The sequence below is a fragment of the Salvelinus fontinalis genome, chromosome 23, assembly GCF_029448725.1.
Source record: "Salvelinus fontinalis isolate EN_2023a chromosome 23, ASM2944872v1, whole genome shotgun sequence".
Taxonomy (NCBI): Eukaryota; Metazoa; Chordata; class Actinopteri; order Salmoniformes; family Salmonidae; genus Salvelinus; species Salvelinus fontinalis.
Genome location: NC_074687.1, coordinates 37,132,556 through 37,151,646, shown reverse-complemented (window position 1 = coordinate 37,151,646; position 19,091 = coordinate 37,132,556). Strand labels below are relative to the sequence as shown.

Here is a 19,091-nt window from a genome sequence, read left to right as displayed (position 1 = left end):
CCACACAAAGACATCCATTTATATTTGCATTAGATTTTTATTTTTCTTAATCACTTGAAAGCTTATAAAGAGTCCAATACCTTGGTGTTTGAGTGACATAAGCAAGGATTATAAACAGGACTATAAACGGTCAGCAATGTTACAGAAAATGAAATGTGAACTTTGTGATAACTATCATTAATAACAGGACAATATTGGTTTTATTCTATACTATAATACTGCTCTTTAGTTAGAAAAATATTCTTGTTCCATAGAATATACCTGCGCTGAGAATTGTGACCTGATGACCTCTGCTTTATTGCCATACTCAAAAAGGTACAGTAGTAATCATTTAACAAATGACAACGAAAAAAAGAACCGGCCTCAAGTACCATTTCTTTTCTTGAATTCTGAAGAAACGCTTACAAAGTGCAACAGATAATCAAACTGGACAGTCTCCACAAGGTGCAAATTACAACAAAAAAGGTGTGTGTACATACATGTGACAAAAGGGGGGAAATGGAAATAGATTCAGGGGTCCAGTCAAATGTTGGCAAACAGTTCAATAGAATAAAAATGGGGTAAATGGCAACTATTTGGAATATGTTCATGTGGGAATATTTTTTATAGTCCAAAATGAAAATGCATGATGTACATCCTTTATTAACGACATGCTGTCTAGTCCATTCCTACAAATCCTACTAGCAGGAGACATGTCAGAGGAAAAATTTGATCGTGAAGGGGGGGTTACATTAAATAATTTTTATAATAGGCTACTTACTACTTAGATGGATGTGATTGCAAGTTAAATTTGGACTAATAAAGCAAGATAATTCCAACCCCAAAAGCCAAAACTCAGAGGGAAGGTGGACAGCTAAAATTGGTCTGAACATTAATATAAAGGTTCCCAGTAGCTGTTGAAATCCCATAGGAGACCCACTGTACATACTTCTGAATTGGTGTGCTTTATAGGATCTGACCCCATTTAAAATATGCAACTAAATCTATTCCATTTTTTTTTTAAAGCACACGTAGGTCAATCGTTAATTTGGCCATGCTGCGATAGAATGGGATTAAAAGTTGAACGCCTTGCCACGATTTGTTTATTTGAAACACTGCTGCATACATGTCTTGATAGCTGCAGGATTTCTACCAATTACAAAAAGGCCAAAATCGACCAAAAAAAAAAACACTTGGCTCAAATCTTTTTAAAGCTGTGACTGCACTCCTCTCGCCAAAGATGCTAAGGCTTTTAACACTCAAGGTCCAGTACATCATGTTCAGAGTCCTGTAGTATGCTACAACACATACTGTGCGGTTCAATTCACAGGAGCTATTTTTCCATGCACATTCATTTCAAACTACACGGAGTCTGTAGCAGCAGGGAAGTGCAGTATGTTTCCTAATGGCTGCTGGCTTTCTGCAACTTTTTAGATCTATGAGCAGCGACGTCAACTAGTATGAATATACTAAACGCACTTCTGCAATCCGTTTAAACTATACCCCGTGTGTGTAAATCCAATTTACAGGAGATCGTATCGGTTCTTCTGCTCTCAAAGCTGTGCTGCTTCAAATGGACAGTCCTTACGTAGCATGACACATACCTATACAAGAATTCTCATGCTACCGTCTTATGGCTACTTTGTCTACAATAAAAAGGCATTTATTTTCCAAGTGCAATTCAAGCGGTTGGTACACTGAGGGAATCAATTGCAGCTCCCAGGAAGACTTGTCTGTTGAGGATTAAGTAGTTGAAGTTACTGCTATGTTAAAAGAGAGGGCAGGTGAACCTTCCATATAACTAAACTAAAGCACTCATCTAACACATGTGACGGACAGAGGAACAATCCAACAACCATCGTCATAAAACCATGTGGCCTCATGAAGATGGAGCTGGGAAAATAGCATCCAGTGTGTAGACTGGAGAGGATTAGATGGAGAGGATTAGATGTGATCCAGCTAGAAAGGTTTTGTTTCTATGGTCTCCACCGCATTGCAATGACAGCCATAACATAGTGTGAATTCAAAAGGTCAAAGAGCATTTAAGTAACATAGGTACCCAAAGTGTCAATCAACATAAACAGGACAGGGGGCAGCCATTGAAATGATGAGTGTCCTTGAAAAATGTATTAAAACAAGAGGGAATCAAAGATTGAAATACAAAAGAACAAGTAATAAAGGCAAGGCAATCTCAGTTATGGCCATTTATGTCTCTTTAAATATTTACCTTTTCTAACAGAATATATCTACAGAAGCATTTGGCCATTTGTACACAGTGATTCCTTTGCGTACACGCCATTATTTCTCAATATCTGTAAAAATGTGCCTATATACAAGTTTGTACAGCCACCCAACAGAGCTCTCTCCATCTCCCAGAGAACCACATCCACTTAAAGCAGGACACCTGAGTTTTCAAAACGAATGCTTCAAATCTCCACCGCACATTTCACAGGATATCAAGGGAGATGCTCACATGCGCTCGCACACACTGACTCGCACACAACCACGCAAACTAAAGAAAGTTACATCCTCCCCCAAAGGCTGCAGATAGACATTTCAGAATAAGCCACACCAACTTTTTTAAATCAATGGTTCTTTTAGAAGAATTGTGAATGAAACCCCCCCCCCCCCCCCTAAATTAAACTGCACTCATGTTGGAGTTAATGAGACTAAGATGTCTTACAGCAGGTGGAAGTCAAGGTGGCAGATTATCAACTAGCCACTGACTGTCCCCAATGTGACAATATGTTGGCGTGGACAAGTAGAGATAAAGTGGGTCGAGGTTTTGCTTTAGGCGAATGAGTGATGAGAACGTCCTGGGAGACTTCATCTTGGCTGTTGATGTCAGAGGCCATGGACTGACTGCTGCTATGGGTGGGAGGTGGATGGTTGCTGGACACAGCAGGTCTTACTGAGAGGAGGCGGCCCCGGGTAGAGAGAACCTGCAGAAGCAAAGGAGGAATTAAAAATGGGAAGACGTAGCTTGGAATGGAGGTGTGAGAAACAACAGGTCTGCACCCTAATGTTGGAATAAAATGAAAATGTATGAGCAAAAAAACTTGAAGCTATAACCTAAATCAAATCATGGAGGCAATGATGGTATTGCCATTACCTCTGTAGTCTCTGCACTAGTTCAGACACCAGGGAGTCAGAGATGCCAGGATATGACTCTTCTGCCAGGAAAATGGCCTCCCTCAACTCATCTACAGCCTCTGGCTTGCCATTGGTCGCCTCAACCTGCTTCTCTTTTAACTGCAAGGGAAGGAGAGAACGTTTACTGCAGGGTTGTCAAACTCATTCCATGTAGGGCCTAGTGTCTGTGGATTTGTTTTTTTCTTTCAATTAACACCTAGACAAGCAGCTGAGGGGAGTTCTTTACTAATTAGTCACCTTCAATCAAGTGAGGAGCGAAAACCCTAAGACACTTGGCCCTCTGTGGAATGAGTTTGACACGTGGTTTACTGGATCATCCTAATAGAGTACCACAGTATAAAAGTCATAATACCCATAAAACCTAGCGGTCAAACAGGGAAATTGTTCCAATTGTATTTCCACCTTACGGAACAACGGCACTTCAAATAAATGCTGTTTTACGTGTAGGCTTATCCTGGCGTGATGTTTTTATAACCATGTAAATCTCTCTAGGACAAGCTGACTTTTATCAATATATTCACATGTATTTAACCCCCGACAATGAAATGCTAATTAGCTGCTAATGTGGCTATCATAAAGAACTACAAATGTCATGATTATGTGGACAGACTGCAGAATCGAGGCAAAGGTAATAACCTCTGGATTAACTATCTTATGTTAGCTAAATGTAGTAATGAATAAATTGGCAACATTTCTTTAAAAATTAACAATTCTGTGAACTGTCTTGTGCAAGTTTTAAATTGACACAATAACTATCAGCGAAGGTTTCAGGTTGAGATGACGTGCAGGAGCTTGCAAGGATTTGTAGTTTTGCAATAGGTCTACTTCGATGGTAATTAGCATTTCCAAATCAGAGTAAACAGAGCCCAATATATTGAAAAACGTCACCTTGTCCAAGAGAGATTTACATGGTTATCAAAACGTCTCGCCAGGGTACACCTACACAAAACACAGCCCTTATTTCAAGTGTGATTTGAACTATTTCCTCGTTTGACCGCTAGGTTTTATGGATATTATGACACCTCCACGGTGGGGCTCTATGCATGGTGTGCAGCTGAAGCCTCAATAGCTTCAACACAGATCTCAGAACAGTTTGACACTGAATAATTTAACTTGAGATTCTCTCATACCTTTCAGTGAAATAATAAAAATAGAAAAGGGATCACCACAAGGGGTCAGAAGATACCCTACATTTGCATAAATATATTCTTACCTCAGAAAACAAAGGGGAAATTATAGTGGACAAGCTCTGTGACAAAGGCCTCTTTGGACTTTCTTGCACCTGAAAAAGGAAGTATAATCACAAATTTTACAACAACGGCTCCGAGAAAGAGCTAAATAAAAAAAAGCAGAAGAATAAGGTCAGAGACACCACATGAGATTGAAAACGCCCAGAAACCACTTCCTGAACTACTGTAGTTTGAACATGTATATAAAAACACTGAAACGAGAAAGCTTGAGGTATGAATATACACTATGCTTAAAATCAGCATTTTAGGTGAGAATAACCATGTGAATCAAACTCCAAAACTAAGTAGCATTTTTCTCTTGAAACCCCTTTCATATGACTTGTTATATTGCCATTTCAACCAGGTTCCATCTTACCTTGTTCCTCTCCAGCTCATCAGGCTGGGCGGCTCCGTTCTGGAACTTCTTGGGGTCCTTCTCCCTGATGGTGTTGAAGATCCAGTCATCGTTCCCAGAGTCGTTCCCTCCAGATGCCTGGCCATCCTGCTCCCTGACAAGACAAGGCAACAACCTTTAGACAACCTCACATGGAGACGCCGTCTGAAGCATGCACCTTTAAAAAGAGCATATCAGTGAACTGTTCCAAAACACAATCTGCTAAACCAGCCCTTCTGTGTGAATTGCAGAGAAAAGAGTGACCACGATCTGCTGAACAACACTAGAGGACAGACGAAGGGATCAAATGAGAATGACTTACGAGTCCGACTCATCGTCGCTGGATTCCTCCCGAGACTGCTCTGCTTTCCACCTCTTGTACTTGTCCACCAGCTCTGAAAGGTAGGATGTCTTCTTGGCGTGCCGGACGATCAGCTTGTGTTTCAGCAGCTCTTTGGCAGTTGGCCTCTGAGGAGGCGCAGAGCGTCAAGCAAGTGTAAATATTGGATGTTCTCAACATTAGCATCTTTGCATAACGTACAGAGGGTCGACTTTCTAGAAAGAAGACCATTATCAGAATGGCAATTTGAGCTCAATTTCTCCCCAAACACCACTTACAAAGCTGGGCTCTTTGTTCAAACAGGCTTCAATGAATTCTTTGAGGGGTTTGCAGTAGTTTCCTTCCAGCGTGGGCGGGTTGTTCTTTGGGATGAGGAATAAGACCTTCATAGGGTGGAGCTCTGAGTGGGGCGGCTCTCCTTTGGCTAGCTCTATGGCCGTTATGCCTAGCGACCAGATATCCGCCTGAGACATAACAGTAAAAAAGGGAGTACAAATTCGTCACACTCCCACTACACACTTCAAAAACGTCATAGGAAAATAGCAACAGGGCCGGTTTGGTGATGCAACTGATATACAGCTGGCATGATTCACTGGATGAAAGTGATAAATAACACTTCGAGACGTGACTAGAGATTTGTACTCAAAAGATGGAGGGTGGCATTTTATAGTCACACATTAACACTCTAGCTAGTAACAACATTCACACCCACTAGAAAGGCCCAATTTAGTAGGCCTGTATCAACGGAGGCTGTAATAGTCCATTTAAGGAACTACAGTCAACCCAGGATGAGACAGTGTGGTGTTTCTGGTTATCTGCATGTTGTGGCCTTTCCTAATGTGTCTGGTGATATTTCCATCTGTGTGCAGTGCTATGCACGGACTTCCAGTGTGATCAAAGCAGGTCACAGAGCTGAAGCTACCTCTGCAATGTCTCTACACAGCACATTTCAGTACCAGGGGAAAAAAAACATCTTCATTAGACAATTATGGAAAACAGAGTTAGTATTCAAAACTGTGATGACATTTCCATAACGTTACCTATGACCCATTATAACACGTGGATGAACCTATGAACTGCCGTTTCATCTTAACCTGGAACCTGAAAGAGAGCTTGTGGTATTTCGGACCTTTGAGTCGTACGCAGACTGTTTTATGACTTCAGGTGCCATCCAGAACGGAGTGCCCACGAACGTGTTCCTCTTTATCTGAGTGTCCGTTAACTGCCCCGCCACTCCAAAGTCTGCCAGCTTCACATCTCCTTGCTCCGACAGCAGCACGTTGGCAGCTGGGGGGAAAACACAGTTAAATAAGACAGTTGTCCAGACATCTAAACTTAGACAATACTACGTTAAGATGTAATGTTGCTAAAGGGTTGCTAAAGTGTTTTGAACAGTACCTTTAATATCTCGGTGGATTTTCTTTTCAGAGTGCAGGTACTCAAGCCCCTTCAGGATCTCTCTGACAATTGTGGCTATCTGGGTTTCGTCCAAGGCACCCGGCTCCAACTGAAACAGAAAGAAGGCTTGTGTCGAGGGTCTTCCTGAACCAATATTTGGTTAGGCTACTTGCATGACTGAAATTTGATTATAAACTGGGTGGTTCCAGCCCTGAATGCTGATTGGCTGTCAACCGTGGAATGAGACTGTATACCATGGGTATGACAAAACATTTATTTTTACCGCTTTAAATTACATTGGTAACCAGTTTATAATAGCAATAAGGCACATCGGGGGTTTGTGGTTTATGGCTAATTAACCACTGCTAATGGTTGTATCCAGGAACTCCGCGATGCGTTGTGCCTAAGAACAGCAGTTAGCTGTGGTATATTGGCCATATACCACACCTCCTCATGCCTGATTGCTTAATTATAGCCTTTGGATTGTGTAGGCCTACATCACCTCAATCTTAGGGAAACTTACCAAATCCAGAGCTGATCCTCCTCCTAAATATTCCATAATAATCCATAATTTTGCATCCTGAAAATGAGAATGATTTTAGAAATCACGCAGTCTCCATTAAAACAGATCAACCTGTACAGTTATAATTTAGCATCATACTGGAATAGAGTGGAAAGGGAAATTAAATCTCAAAATCAAGACAGCGCTAATCTCCTTCCTTCACTTTCATAAAAATTCAACCATTTTCATACATATTAAAAGGCAGCTTAAGCTAAGCACTTCAGCCATCCCTTCCCCCAGTGAGTCTAGGGGAGCCAATCACAGCACATCTGGCCGCATCAGGGATCATATTAGATAACGGACAATTATGTCATTTAAGGTATGAAGCCATAACAGCCTAGTAATGCCTGGACCAAGTGCAGTTCAATAAAGCAGCACATTAACAATGTGCTTTGGAGGAGGAAGTACTGCTGAAGCCCCTTTGCTTTCATTAGGTGTAGTGGCCTAAAGCCTGGCGTCCTATAGGACAATTTAGGCCTACACGTTATTATAGCAGACTTTGATAACCTTGAGATAGCATTATACACCATTTCTAAAAGGGAGGCTAGCATTAGGTCAAAGAAATACTAACGGAGGTTCTAGATATACCAGTCCAGTGTGTAGGCCAAAATGTCAAAACACAAGACCATACAGACTTTATGATCCATAAATCAGTCAGTCTCCCTGGGAGGAACCTCTTCAGTCTGAGATGCAGCCTGTTTTGAGAGTGCATCAGCAGCAGCTTGACATACTAACTCACCAGAAAGTATCCTCAGTATGGGAGCAGACAGAGCATTTCATATGTAAACCATAACCAAACAGTAGGTGAAGTAATGGGCCCTGCACTGAGCCAATCACATGGTAGAAGAACCCCGTCGTCTTAGGGAGGGAGCAAGCCTACGGTGAGAGCAGACATGAGAGTTACACACACTCAATAGCCTCCATCAGACAGAGCACGTCGCCTGGGGTCTTGAGAAGTGTCTTCTCACTAGTAGCAGTGTGGAAGAGTGCATGTTTTAGATGCTGGTGGCTGATCCTTACACAATACTAGATATACAGTCATGCACTGACCCAAACCGAAGCCCTCACAGCTAACAATACCCGAGAGATTAGGAAGTAGCCCATGCACTCATACGGCCCATAAGGAAGAGCAATGATCCAGCACAAATATGACCAACTCTGCAGAAAACTTCTATACCAAAAGGTTGGAAGTCAGGGGGGAAATATCTGAATAATATATAAAATGAACCAAATTGAAACCTCTGGCAGGTTGCAATATGGTTTATTTATAATATAACTTCTATGTCATTAAGGGCATTCTGCCCGAGTGGCCATTTTTGTTTCTAAATGGCTGTGCATGCTGCGGAAGTGATTTCCCCCTTATAGACAGGTAATGTAGGCCGTGTGGTTATACTTCCTAGTCGTCAAAATGTGGCGATTATTAGCGAGCTGGACACAGTAAAGAAACGTAGGTTCATTGTCATTTCCACAACTCAAAACCACCCTCGAGCTAGACTGGATCCCCTCACGGGACAGACCGTATGTTTGACACCCCTGTTCGACATGATTGGCCTACCTTTTCAGAGACTGCATAAGATCAGTATGCATAGACGCCCGTGGAAGGCCTGATAGCCTGTAGCACTAATTGTCTGTCTGAACAGGGTATGGGCAGAATGAGCCCGGCTGTTGCTAGCTGCCTGGCTTCTCCAGAGCAGAGCTGGAAGGCTGTCAGGCGGCTCTCTCTCTCTGAGCAGATGTTGGGGTCTGAGCCGTATGATCCAGCGCGCCGAGGGCTGGAGTAGCACCTGCTGCCTGCCCCACTGTTAGTCACGCACGCAACGCTAGCCTCCCTCCCTCCCTCTTCATGCATCCATCAGCGCAACTGGACCCGACAGCCCACTGGCCTTAAGTAAACCACTAACACACAACATGCTCTGTGAGCCACTTAAGCCAGATCACATGTAAGTCTACTAGTACTCTGTCTACTCCACATTCACTTCAAACTTATGGTTGACAGCAACCGAGGCCAGGAAATGATGCAATCTCTCACAATCAAGTCAACACAGGATGCTCAATGTCTCTTGGTTTTTCATAATGTTCCTGTCTTTGCATGACATACATTGAAGGTAATATAGGCCAATGTGAAGGGAAGTGTGATGTATGCCTGTGTGTTCTGTTCGCCAGCACCAGTGCCAATCCATGCCATAGGCCTAATGCTCAGGCACAATTCATGGGAGCCTTGTCCCATTGCCCGTATGAATGATTTATTGACCCACATACAGTTGTCTGCAATTGTTACACATCCCACCACTGACAACTATACTTAAATCTACACCAAATCTGTAACACAAATAGAGCACAGCATCTCAAATGTGTGTAGAAAAAGAACATTGAAAAAATAAAAATAAGGACCATCTAGCCTAAATCCTTTCTCACAGCATTCTGAGATTACATTTGGTTTAGTCAACTTACCTTCAGATATGATCCATAATACTTGGTAACGAAGGGACTGTCACACTGGCTAAGGACTGTTATTTCCTGTTGAATGTCTTCGATTTCATCCTCTGCCTCCTCAAGGTCAATTATCTTAATGGCCACTACTTTCTGAGTCCGATTGTCAATGCCTTTGAACACCTCTCCAAAAGAGCCTTTCCCTATCCTCTCCAGCTTAGTGAACAGCTCCTCCGGATCAGCTTTAAAGTTCTGAGGAAGGAGAGAAACAAAGTGGGTTGGAGTAAAAACAGCAGAGCGGGCATTGTTTTAATTACAGGTAAATAAGGACCATGCAATCAAGAGATTTAGCATAGGTTTTTAGTTTATGGTTATAGCCTGTTTGGGTTTAGATCATAGGCCTAAAAGTATATTTGCCAATATATCGTATCCTTTTGACAATATTGCAATATTATTTTTCTACCTTCACCAACATTTAAAAAAAATAATAGGGAGCCAAATTGTTTTCAGCACTTATTTCCATGACTGATCAAAACTTGTTTTCTCATGGATCCCTCTTTCTTGTCCCTCGTCTCGCAATACATATCACATCGGCACCTATGTATCATGATAACATTGTATCGTGAGGTCCCTGGCAATTCTCAGCCCTACCTAAAAAAAAAAAGTTTCATATCTGGGTTAAAAAGGTCAACAAAATGTGTATGGTGCATTTCAAACCAGCTAGGCCTTTTAGAGCAAATGGCAAGACGCAGGCTGTAGACGTGAAACAAAACTTAGAAACATTGACAATGCAGAGGAGCACGCCGTGGTACATTTCAATTAGCCTAGTGTGGTCATGTCTATTTATGATTTGCTGTGTTACTAGGCCTTATGACAGGGGTGGCTAAAATAAATTGTTACCAAATATTACCCAGGCTGACTATTCAATGCAAAGCGTGCCTGTCCAGCACTAGCGGGTTCACTCTTCAAGATAATGATTTCATTCAAGACTCTAAAGCTATGAGTTGCATTTATGAACCCGTAGCGCGTGAACGCAAGGGCACATAATAGCTATATAGGCTTTGCACAACGTACTCTGCTAATAAATGACTAGAATGCAAATGTATTAGGGCTGCGTAGCCTGCGTTCAGTTCTTCATGCTTCATTAGGCCGATCACGAAATGCTATAATACAAATTAACCTGGGGGAGTCACAGCTTTGCAGTCCCAAAAGCAGGAACCAATAACATCTTTATACTTCCTGCAGTGCAACAATTAACTGCCTGAAGCAGAAGCATTTTTGTTGCAGCATAAAATAACTTGCATGACAAAAATAGTGTGAAGGAACATTTTCCAGTCACAATAACGCTTTAAAAATCGAGGGACAATGTTCAATTAATTTCAATAGAGGCATAAAGATTTCATATTCCTACACACTAACAACATTTTAATACCCATTAAGGGACATTCTGGAGATTGACTTGATTTGCTTGCACCAGAATTATAGTTTAATTTACCAGATAAGCAATGCCTGTGCAGCCATTGCTCAAGCCATCCCCTAGAGAATGTTGTAAATCTGCCACAAAGGGAAAGAGAGGACTCATTAACTTGAGTTTCCAAGAGAGCCTTAAGTCAAGAGACTGAAAGGGGCGGGGGTGAAGAAAAATGAAGCAAGGCAAATAAAAGGCCAAAACGGCAGTGGTCATCCAGGTGAAAATCATCCTGTTGAGTCTGACTTTGGTGGTCACAATGGGGAAAAACAACACTGGGCACTGTTACTACAGATTCCACATGCTGGAAAAACACTGTGCTGTTCCCACAGTCAGCAGGTTTATCACGACTGCTAAAGCTACCCGAAACCTCCCTCTAAAAGCATGCGTTTGATCCTCTACCAGCTACACCACCCGATTGTGTGGTCCACTGCAGTCAGTCCGCGACCTGAGGGCTGAAGCTCATCGGCTCCCCCCCAACCCCATATACAAATGACATATCGCCCTCTCTGGACCTGCTCTCCAAGCCCATGCTGGACACAGCATGAACCAGGTTGCCACTATTCAGGAGAGGACAGTATGGAGGTGAAACATGGCTCTATTCATGCAGCTCAAGGCTAGGGCTGGCACAATTAGCGTATAATCGTGTAACCGACAATTAGGGACGAAGTCCGTCATGAAACTTAAAAAAGTGGGTGAAACGAACAGCTGACTGACGACTGGACAGCCGGGCATTTGCGCAATTGAGCCGTTTTCCGCAGTTACCTGGACCCTTTACAACATGATGAAACCTTTGGTCCTTGCTGAGACAAGCAAACGAGTGTTTGCCCTCCCACCTGCAGCAGCAGCACATGAAGTCAGGAGCGGCGGCGAAGAGAAAATGTGACTCAAATGTAAAGTTACATTTAAAAAAAAAAAACTTGTAACAGTGACCATGGTCATTTGGCTGACCAATAACTGTCATCCAAAATTGCATGACTGTCACAGCCCTACTCAAGGCTATGCCACGGTGCCCCATGAGAATGTCAGTCATATGTCCATTGTCGGAATGGGGAAAGACCAAGTGATCTAGTTTACGAGATAAGTCGTGTACTTGCAGTTCTTGTTAAAAAGTAAAGACTTAATTTCCACTGCCTCATAAAATGGCAGACACCTCAATAACGTGTGGGTGATTCCTCACGAAACTAGAACAAAACCATGATATTGGGGAATTTCACAAAACGTAATCAACAGAAGATCCTTTGGAGGATTGTTGACATTTGTATATTTGACATTAAAGCATAATGGAGAAATAATTGACTTTGGAGCATGTGTGACCTTATGGCCTTACCCAGGCCTCCTTTAAGATACCATGTTGTTTCATCTGTAAGTGCTACAAAGCAAAAACAAGCTTTACCACTTGCTCTGTAATGAGTAGTATTTACATTTTAATAATTTGCTTATATTCATTTATGAAGATTGGAAAATATTAGGGATGCACCGATATGCCATTTTTGGCGGATTACGATATTTTCCTTGCCAAAAACACCCATTACAGATATCCGATATTAAAAATTTTAGCTGGATTTTAAGCATTCTAGTACAGTTAAATAGTTAGCAAAAACACACACGGACGCAGCGGTCTAAGGAACTGCATCTCAGTAAAAGAGGCGTTATTGCAGTCCCTGGTTTGAATCCAGGCTGTATCACATCCGGACGTGATTGATAGTCCCATAGGGCGGCGCACAATTGGCCAGCGTCGTCCGGGTTTGGCGGGGGTAGGCCGTCATTGTAAATAATAATTTGTTCTTAACTTACTTGCCTAGTTAAATAAAGGTTACACACACACCACAAAAAGTAGTTGGCATTTATGCATGTCCCCATTACCAGTAAAACAATCAAAATCTATTTTTTTCACTTACTTGCTGTGCTGTTTCGTTGTTCATTTGATCAGTAATTTCATTCTCAACCAGGATTTCATCATACATGTCAAGCAGTGAAGTTTCAGCTCTGTCTGTCCGTGGCCTCTCCCTCTGTGCGCATTGTCACTGTGTCCGTTTCCATCTTGTCCAGCTGTGTATGTAACATTTCACGTAAACCCTGTTTCTTGTCTGCATCGAAGTAGCGGTCTTTGTACCCAGCATCGAGCATGGTGGCGACACAGTAAAGAGGCTCAGAAAGAATGCCACCGAATCGCTTGTTTACAGCCTTGAGTACTTTTGTACGTTTCTTTGAGCAGGCGTTTCAATGCCATGACAGATGGTATCACGTCTGCCGCAGACGCAGCTGATTAGCTTATTTCTCAAATCAGTTGTTCGAATGGAGCTAGGAGTGTGTTCATGTTTCCAAGTTTCAAACATGTTCTCAAATGCCATTGAAATGGCAGCAGCGGTATGAGAACAAACATATTCTTGAGCATGCAATAGGGCTTTCCTCAGTACGAAATCCTCATCGACCCACTGTGCTGTCAGACTCAGTATGCTCATGGGGCTGACATCGCTGGTCCAAATGTCAGTCGTGAAGCTAATAGCAGTGACACCCATAGCAAGTAGCTCACGGATGTGCGTTTCAACAATACTGTGTACCTCCGGTAGGGCAACATCTGAAAACTAGCGCCTACTTGGTAGTGTGTACTGGTGCTCGACCAGTCGGCAAAAGACATCAGCATCCACGACAGAGAATGGTTGATTGTCAAGGGCAATGAATTCCATTAGTCTGGGATTAATGGATTTTGCCTTTGAGTTGTCTCGCTGAAATGTTCTTACTCTTTCAAATGACTGCTCGACTTGAACTTGTTCAGTTGATGGAAGTGCACTTAGTATTTTTCTGCTTTTGTTGTGTAGCACTGTATTTTTTTGTGGCATCATGACATCATCTACCTACGTTATATAGGTATGCACGTCAGCTTTGTGCAAAACCGATGTCGTCGGCATTAAACTTGACATCGGACCGATCCTGGCATTTTTAGCTAATATCGGACGATTCCGATAGGCACACCTATATATCGTGCATCGCAACAAAATAAACATGAATATGGAAAATACGATTTTTGATTTGTCAAATGTGTCAATATATTGTTGAACATAATATACTCTAGGGGCATAGCAAAGTTCCAGTGGGATTTCTGTTAGTTTTAAAGTTAAGATCCAAATGTAAAATATAAAAGTCAACAATCCTTCCTCTAGAAGGACCCTTCTATGGATTACATTTAGTGAAAAACACCATAGTGCCCACAAAGCTCATCCCTAAGCTAATGACCCTGGGACTAAACCCCTCCCTCTGCAACTGGATCCTGCACTTCCTGATGGTAAGGATCAGTAACACCACGCTGATCCTCAACACAGGGGCCCCTCAGGGGTACGTGCTCAGTCCCCTCCTGTACTCCCTGTTCACTCATTACTGCATGGCCAGGCACGAGTCCAACACCTTCAAGTTTGCCGATGACAACAGCGGTAGGCCTGATCACCAACAACGATGAGACAGCCTATAGGGAGGAGCTCAGAGACCTGGAAATGTGGTGCCAGGAAAACAACCTCTCCCTCAACGTGATCAAAACAAAGGAGATGATAGTGGACTACAGGAAAAGGACGGCAGAGCACACCCGCATTCTCATCGACGGGGCTGTAGTGGAGCAGGTTGAGCGCTTCAAGTTCCTTGGTGTCCACATCAACAAACTATCATGGTCCAAACACGCCAAGACAGTTGTGAAGAGGGCACGACAACACCTATTCCCCCTCAGGAGACTGAAAAGATTTGGCATAGGTCCTCGGATCCTCAAACTTCTACAGCTGCACCATCGAGAGCATCCTAACTGGTTTCATCACCGCCTGGTATGGCAACTGCTCAGCCTCCGACTGCAAGGCGCTACAGAGGGTAGTGCCTATGGCCCAGTACATCACTGGGGCCAAGCTTCCTGCCACCCAGGACCTCTATACCAGGCGTGTCAGAGGAAGGCCCTAAAAATTGCCATATACTCCAGCCACCCTAGTCATAGACTGTTCTCTCTGCACCCGCACGGCAAGCGGTACCGGAGTGCCACGTCTAGGTCCAAAAGGCTTCTACCACCAAGCCATAAGACTGCTTAACAGCTAATCAAATGGCTACCTGGACATTTTCTTTTACACTGCTGCTACTCGCTGTTTATTATCTATGCATAGTCATTTTACCCCTACCTACATATTACCTCGACTAACCTGTACCCCCGCACATTGACTCGGTACCGGCACCCCCTGTATTTTTTTATTTAACTACGCAAGTCAGTTAAGAACATATTCGTATTTACAATGACGGCCTAGGAACAGTGGGTTAACTGCCTTGTTCAGGGGAAGAACGACAGATTTTTACCTTGTCAGCTCGGGGGATTCGATCCAGCAACCTTTCGGTTACTGGCCCAACGCTCCAACCACTAGGCTACCTGCCACCCCTGTATATTGCCTCATTGTTATTTTATTGTTGCTCTTTTATTTTTTACTTCAGTTTATTTAGTAAATATTTTTCTTAACTCTTATTTTTATTAAAACTGCATTGTTGGTTAAGGGCTTGTAAGTAAGCATTTCACAGTAAGGGGCTGTAGTGGATGTGACATTTGATTTGAATTTGAGCCTAACCAATATCCAAACGGAGATTCATTGAAAACAATCTGACATGGATTGATTTATCAAGATGAGTCCCCACGCTTGTCTTAAGCAGTGCGATGGAGCTGTCCCAATCAAAACAGTTCTGAAATTATCATCTAACTGACCACACACGGGTATATAGCCTATTGCTTCAAATGTATTACAAGGATTGGATGAGTTTGGGAGTTTCAGTAAGAAACAATTTGATACATGCCTTATTTTAATTAGCCTACTTTTTCCCCAATGTTTTCTTTATTCAGTTTTATTTTTCCCACAGTAATTCTTTATGGAGCCATCCAGTTGTAGTTAAGAAAACAGTGCACGTGTAGTAGCAGTGGTGGGAAAAGTACCCAATTGTCAAACTTGATTAAAAGTAAAGATACTTGAGTCATACTCGAGTCATTTTCACCCAGTAAAATACTACATAAGTATAAACATATTTGGTTTAAAATATACTTAAGTATCAAAAGTAAAAATAATTTCAAAATCTTTATATTAAGTAGATGGCACCATTTCCTTGTTTTTATTTATTCACGGATAGCACTCCAACAGTGACAATTTACAAACAAAGCATTTGTGTTTAGTGAGTATGCCAGATCAGAGGCAATAGGGATGACCAGGGATGCTCTTGATAAGTGTGTGAATTAAACAATTTTCCTGTCCTGCTGAGTATTCAAAATGTAACAAGTACTTTTGTTTGTCAGGGAAAATGTATGGTGTAAAAAGTACATGTTATTTAGGAATGTAGTGAAGTAAAAGTTGTCAAATTGAAATAGTAAAGTCCAGATATCACAAAAAAACGACTTAAGTAGAACTTTAAATATTTTTACACCACTGCTTAGTGTTGGGCTATGCAAAGCGATGGGCGAAGTGACATGCCTTGCAAAGTTTAGAACTGCCAGGAGGATGGTAACGAGGCGCTGCCTAGCAACCAATAGTTTAAGAGTTTAGTGTATGGCAAATGCAGCCTCAGCATTGCGGCTACGTTTCTTACTTTACCGTTATTTAACTAGGCAAGTCAGTTAAGAACAAATTCTTATTTTCAATGACGGCCTAGGGACAGAACGACAGCTGTTTAACTTGTCAGCTCGGGAATACTAAAGCCTGCAGGTAGAACTTCACTGAAATAATTACTTGGTGGTTTGGCAGAAATAAAAGTTTTGAATTTGATATCGGTAATACCTTTCAGATATAAAGAAATGGCGTTAGCGGTTTGGTAAAATTGTCCGAAAAATGTCTTAGTATTAAAGGTATATTTAAGTCTTCTACTCTTGGATTCTGAAGGACTTACAGCAGCACTGCCAGAGACATGCTGCAACACATGGGGCATATATAGCCACATCTCTGCTCAACACTCATGACTAAATAGATCGGCCTCATCAGTGGGCCAATACCTTATGTCTTGCCATAGTGGACTAACTTGTAAAAAAAACAACGAGTTAACACAACTAGCTAGTGTGGGTGTGACAATATCAATAATAAAGTCGACTTCCTTGAGTCAGTAACGACGTTACAGTAGCTAGGGAGTATGCTAAACTTTTAAAGTATTGCAAAGAAATTTAAGGAGACCGACCACTTGATGAGCTGAAAGGAGGCCGAAATAACTTACCTGCATCCCTGGAATGCCACTCTGAACCGGGGAGTGAGCCATGTCGTCAGTAAAAAAAAAAATCCTCACTCAGTTGACGCTAGCTAGATAGCGAACTCGATTAGCTAGTTTATCTATCTAGCAAGCCCAAATCGGAGAACGCAACGCTGTTTATGCCAACCTAACGTTACCTTGCGTTATAGGTATTATAATCGGTGACCGAATTTACAAAAGTCTACCACGCAATCAGCTCAAAAACAGTACTTGTTTTTTGGCTGCAACGTGCCTCTTCTTCCGCAGATAACGTTAGCAGCTGGCTAGCTAAATCTTTAACATAAGCGCAAACTAGGTTATGCGCTCCTTCCACACAAGTCTGATTAATTCGCAACGTTTCTGCAAATATCCGGTGAACAGTGAGGATAGTAATAAGATATTGAATGTCTAAATTGAGGCTAGTTGTATCATTTGTTGTCCTGTCCTCATCACTTTTCTCTATTGCCGTCCGCCATCTTGATTGCTGTCATTCACATATAAGGGGAACCAATCACACTCCAGAAAAACTACAGCTGTGCTATAACGTCATAGAACGAAGGGATGACGGTTGTCACTAGTTATCACATCCACAAAGTCATAGTCATGGCTAAACCACGCCTATTTAAACATTTATCTTCTTAAAATCTGATTTTAAACATAACCATAACCACATTGCTAACCGTATGTCTAACCTTACATTAAGACGAAAAAGCAAATGTTTGTTTAAATTTATTGACTTTGTGGCTGTGGTAACTACTGACAATCAGGTATGCCCTGTATCCCTTCAGTAAAATCTATACACCTTATCTAGCTATACATCTAGTTTTCATGTGTGTCGGGTGTATATTTTTCTTCAAATAGCAGAAGCCAGTAGCCCTATTTAGGAAGTAGTTACATTGGAGCTTTCGTGGAGCAAGCACACTGGTCCAACACATGGGACAAATGGAAATGTACCAACTTGAACAGGTGGGGAGGTCAATATTGTCAAATTATGTCCCTAAATATCACTGTTATAATTTACTGGCTTATGCAAACCCAGTCCTTCTTTCAACATTTTTGTATGGTCTAAGGCCAATCACAAGGACAGGATGTTATTATCCCCAGACAGATTAGATTAATGTAAGTGACCTTAAATAACAGCCATGACAAAAATTGTCTTTCCATGTTTTTTAAAGCAATGACAAGGAAAAAAATTGTTCCAGTTATTTAAACAAATCAAGAAAAAAATGTGTTTTTTAATACACACTAACTTCGATATAAAAATAATGCAACATATACAAGTGTACAAAATGAATCCTGATCTAGGGACATTGGGATGTTTTACAGTTATTTTTAATAACCCCCTAGAGCCGATTGATGCACCGGTGGGCAGTGGTGTAAAGTACTTAAGTAAAAATACTTTAAAGTACTACTTTGAAATGATTTATACTTTTACTTTTGATACTTAAGTATATTTTAAACCAAATACTTTTAGACTTTTACTCAAGTAGTATTTTACTGGGTAATTTTCACTTTTACTTGAGTAATTTTCCATTAGGTATCTTTACTTTTACTCAAGTATAAGAATTTGGTACTTTTTCCACTACTGCCTGTGGGTCAATGTAAGTAACATAATAAAACAATCCTCATCAAAATCCATCAGGTTAAGCTAGAGATATGTTTTTTTGCATTGGATGTGTCTCAATCCACCCCATCCCGAAAATCGGTCTTCTCACGAAAACGTCTGTAGCGTCCGAAAGGGGACACTATCAAAATGGAGACTATTCATTTTTTAAAATATATATTTATTGTATACCTAAAGGGGTCCCCACCCCCATTGGCTTAGACTTTTAAGAAATAACAGATGGTTCCGTTTGTAATGTTTTGTTATTTTCTTTCACAGCTGAAAGCTTAAAAAAGTCTGGACTTTAAATGTATCTTAA

At 41.6% G+C, this 19,091-nt stretch overlaps 1 protein-coding gene across 1 annotated transcript; it reads right to left on the bottom strand.

The window, feature by feature from the left end:
• Nucleotides 1-13: 13 nt before the first annotated feature.
• Nucleotides 14-17,685, bottom strand: LOC129821232 (serine/threonine-protein kinase 24-like). The gene is made up of 11 exons (XM_055878654.1): nucleotides 17,158-17,685; nucleotides 9,507-9,737; nucleotides 7,017-7,073; nucleotides 6,494-6,602; nucleotides 6,225-6,382; nucleotides 5,374-5,559; nucleotides 5,078-5,223; nucleotides 4,738-4,870; nucleotides 4,346-4,414; nucleotides 3,092-3,231; nucleotides 14-2,921 (listed from the first exon to the last, which is right to left on the bottom strand). The coding sequence occupies exons 1-11, from the start codon at nucleotides 17,197-17,199 to the stop codon at nucleotides 2,888-2,890; spliced, it is 1,305 nt and encodes a 434-aa protein (XP_055734629.1). The 5' UTR covers nucleotides 17,200-17,685; the 3' UTR covers nucleotides 14-2,887.
• Nucleotides 17,686-19,091: the final 1,406 nt, after the last annotated feature.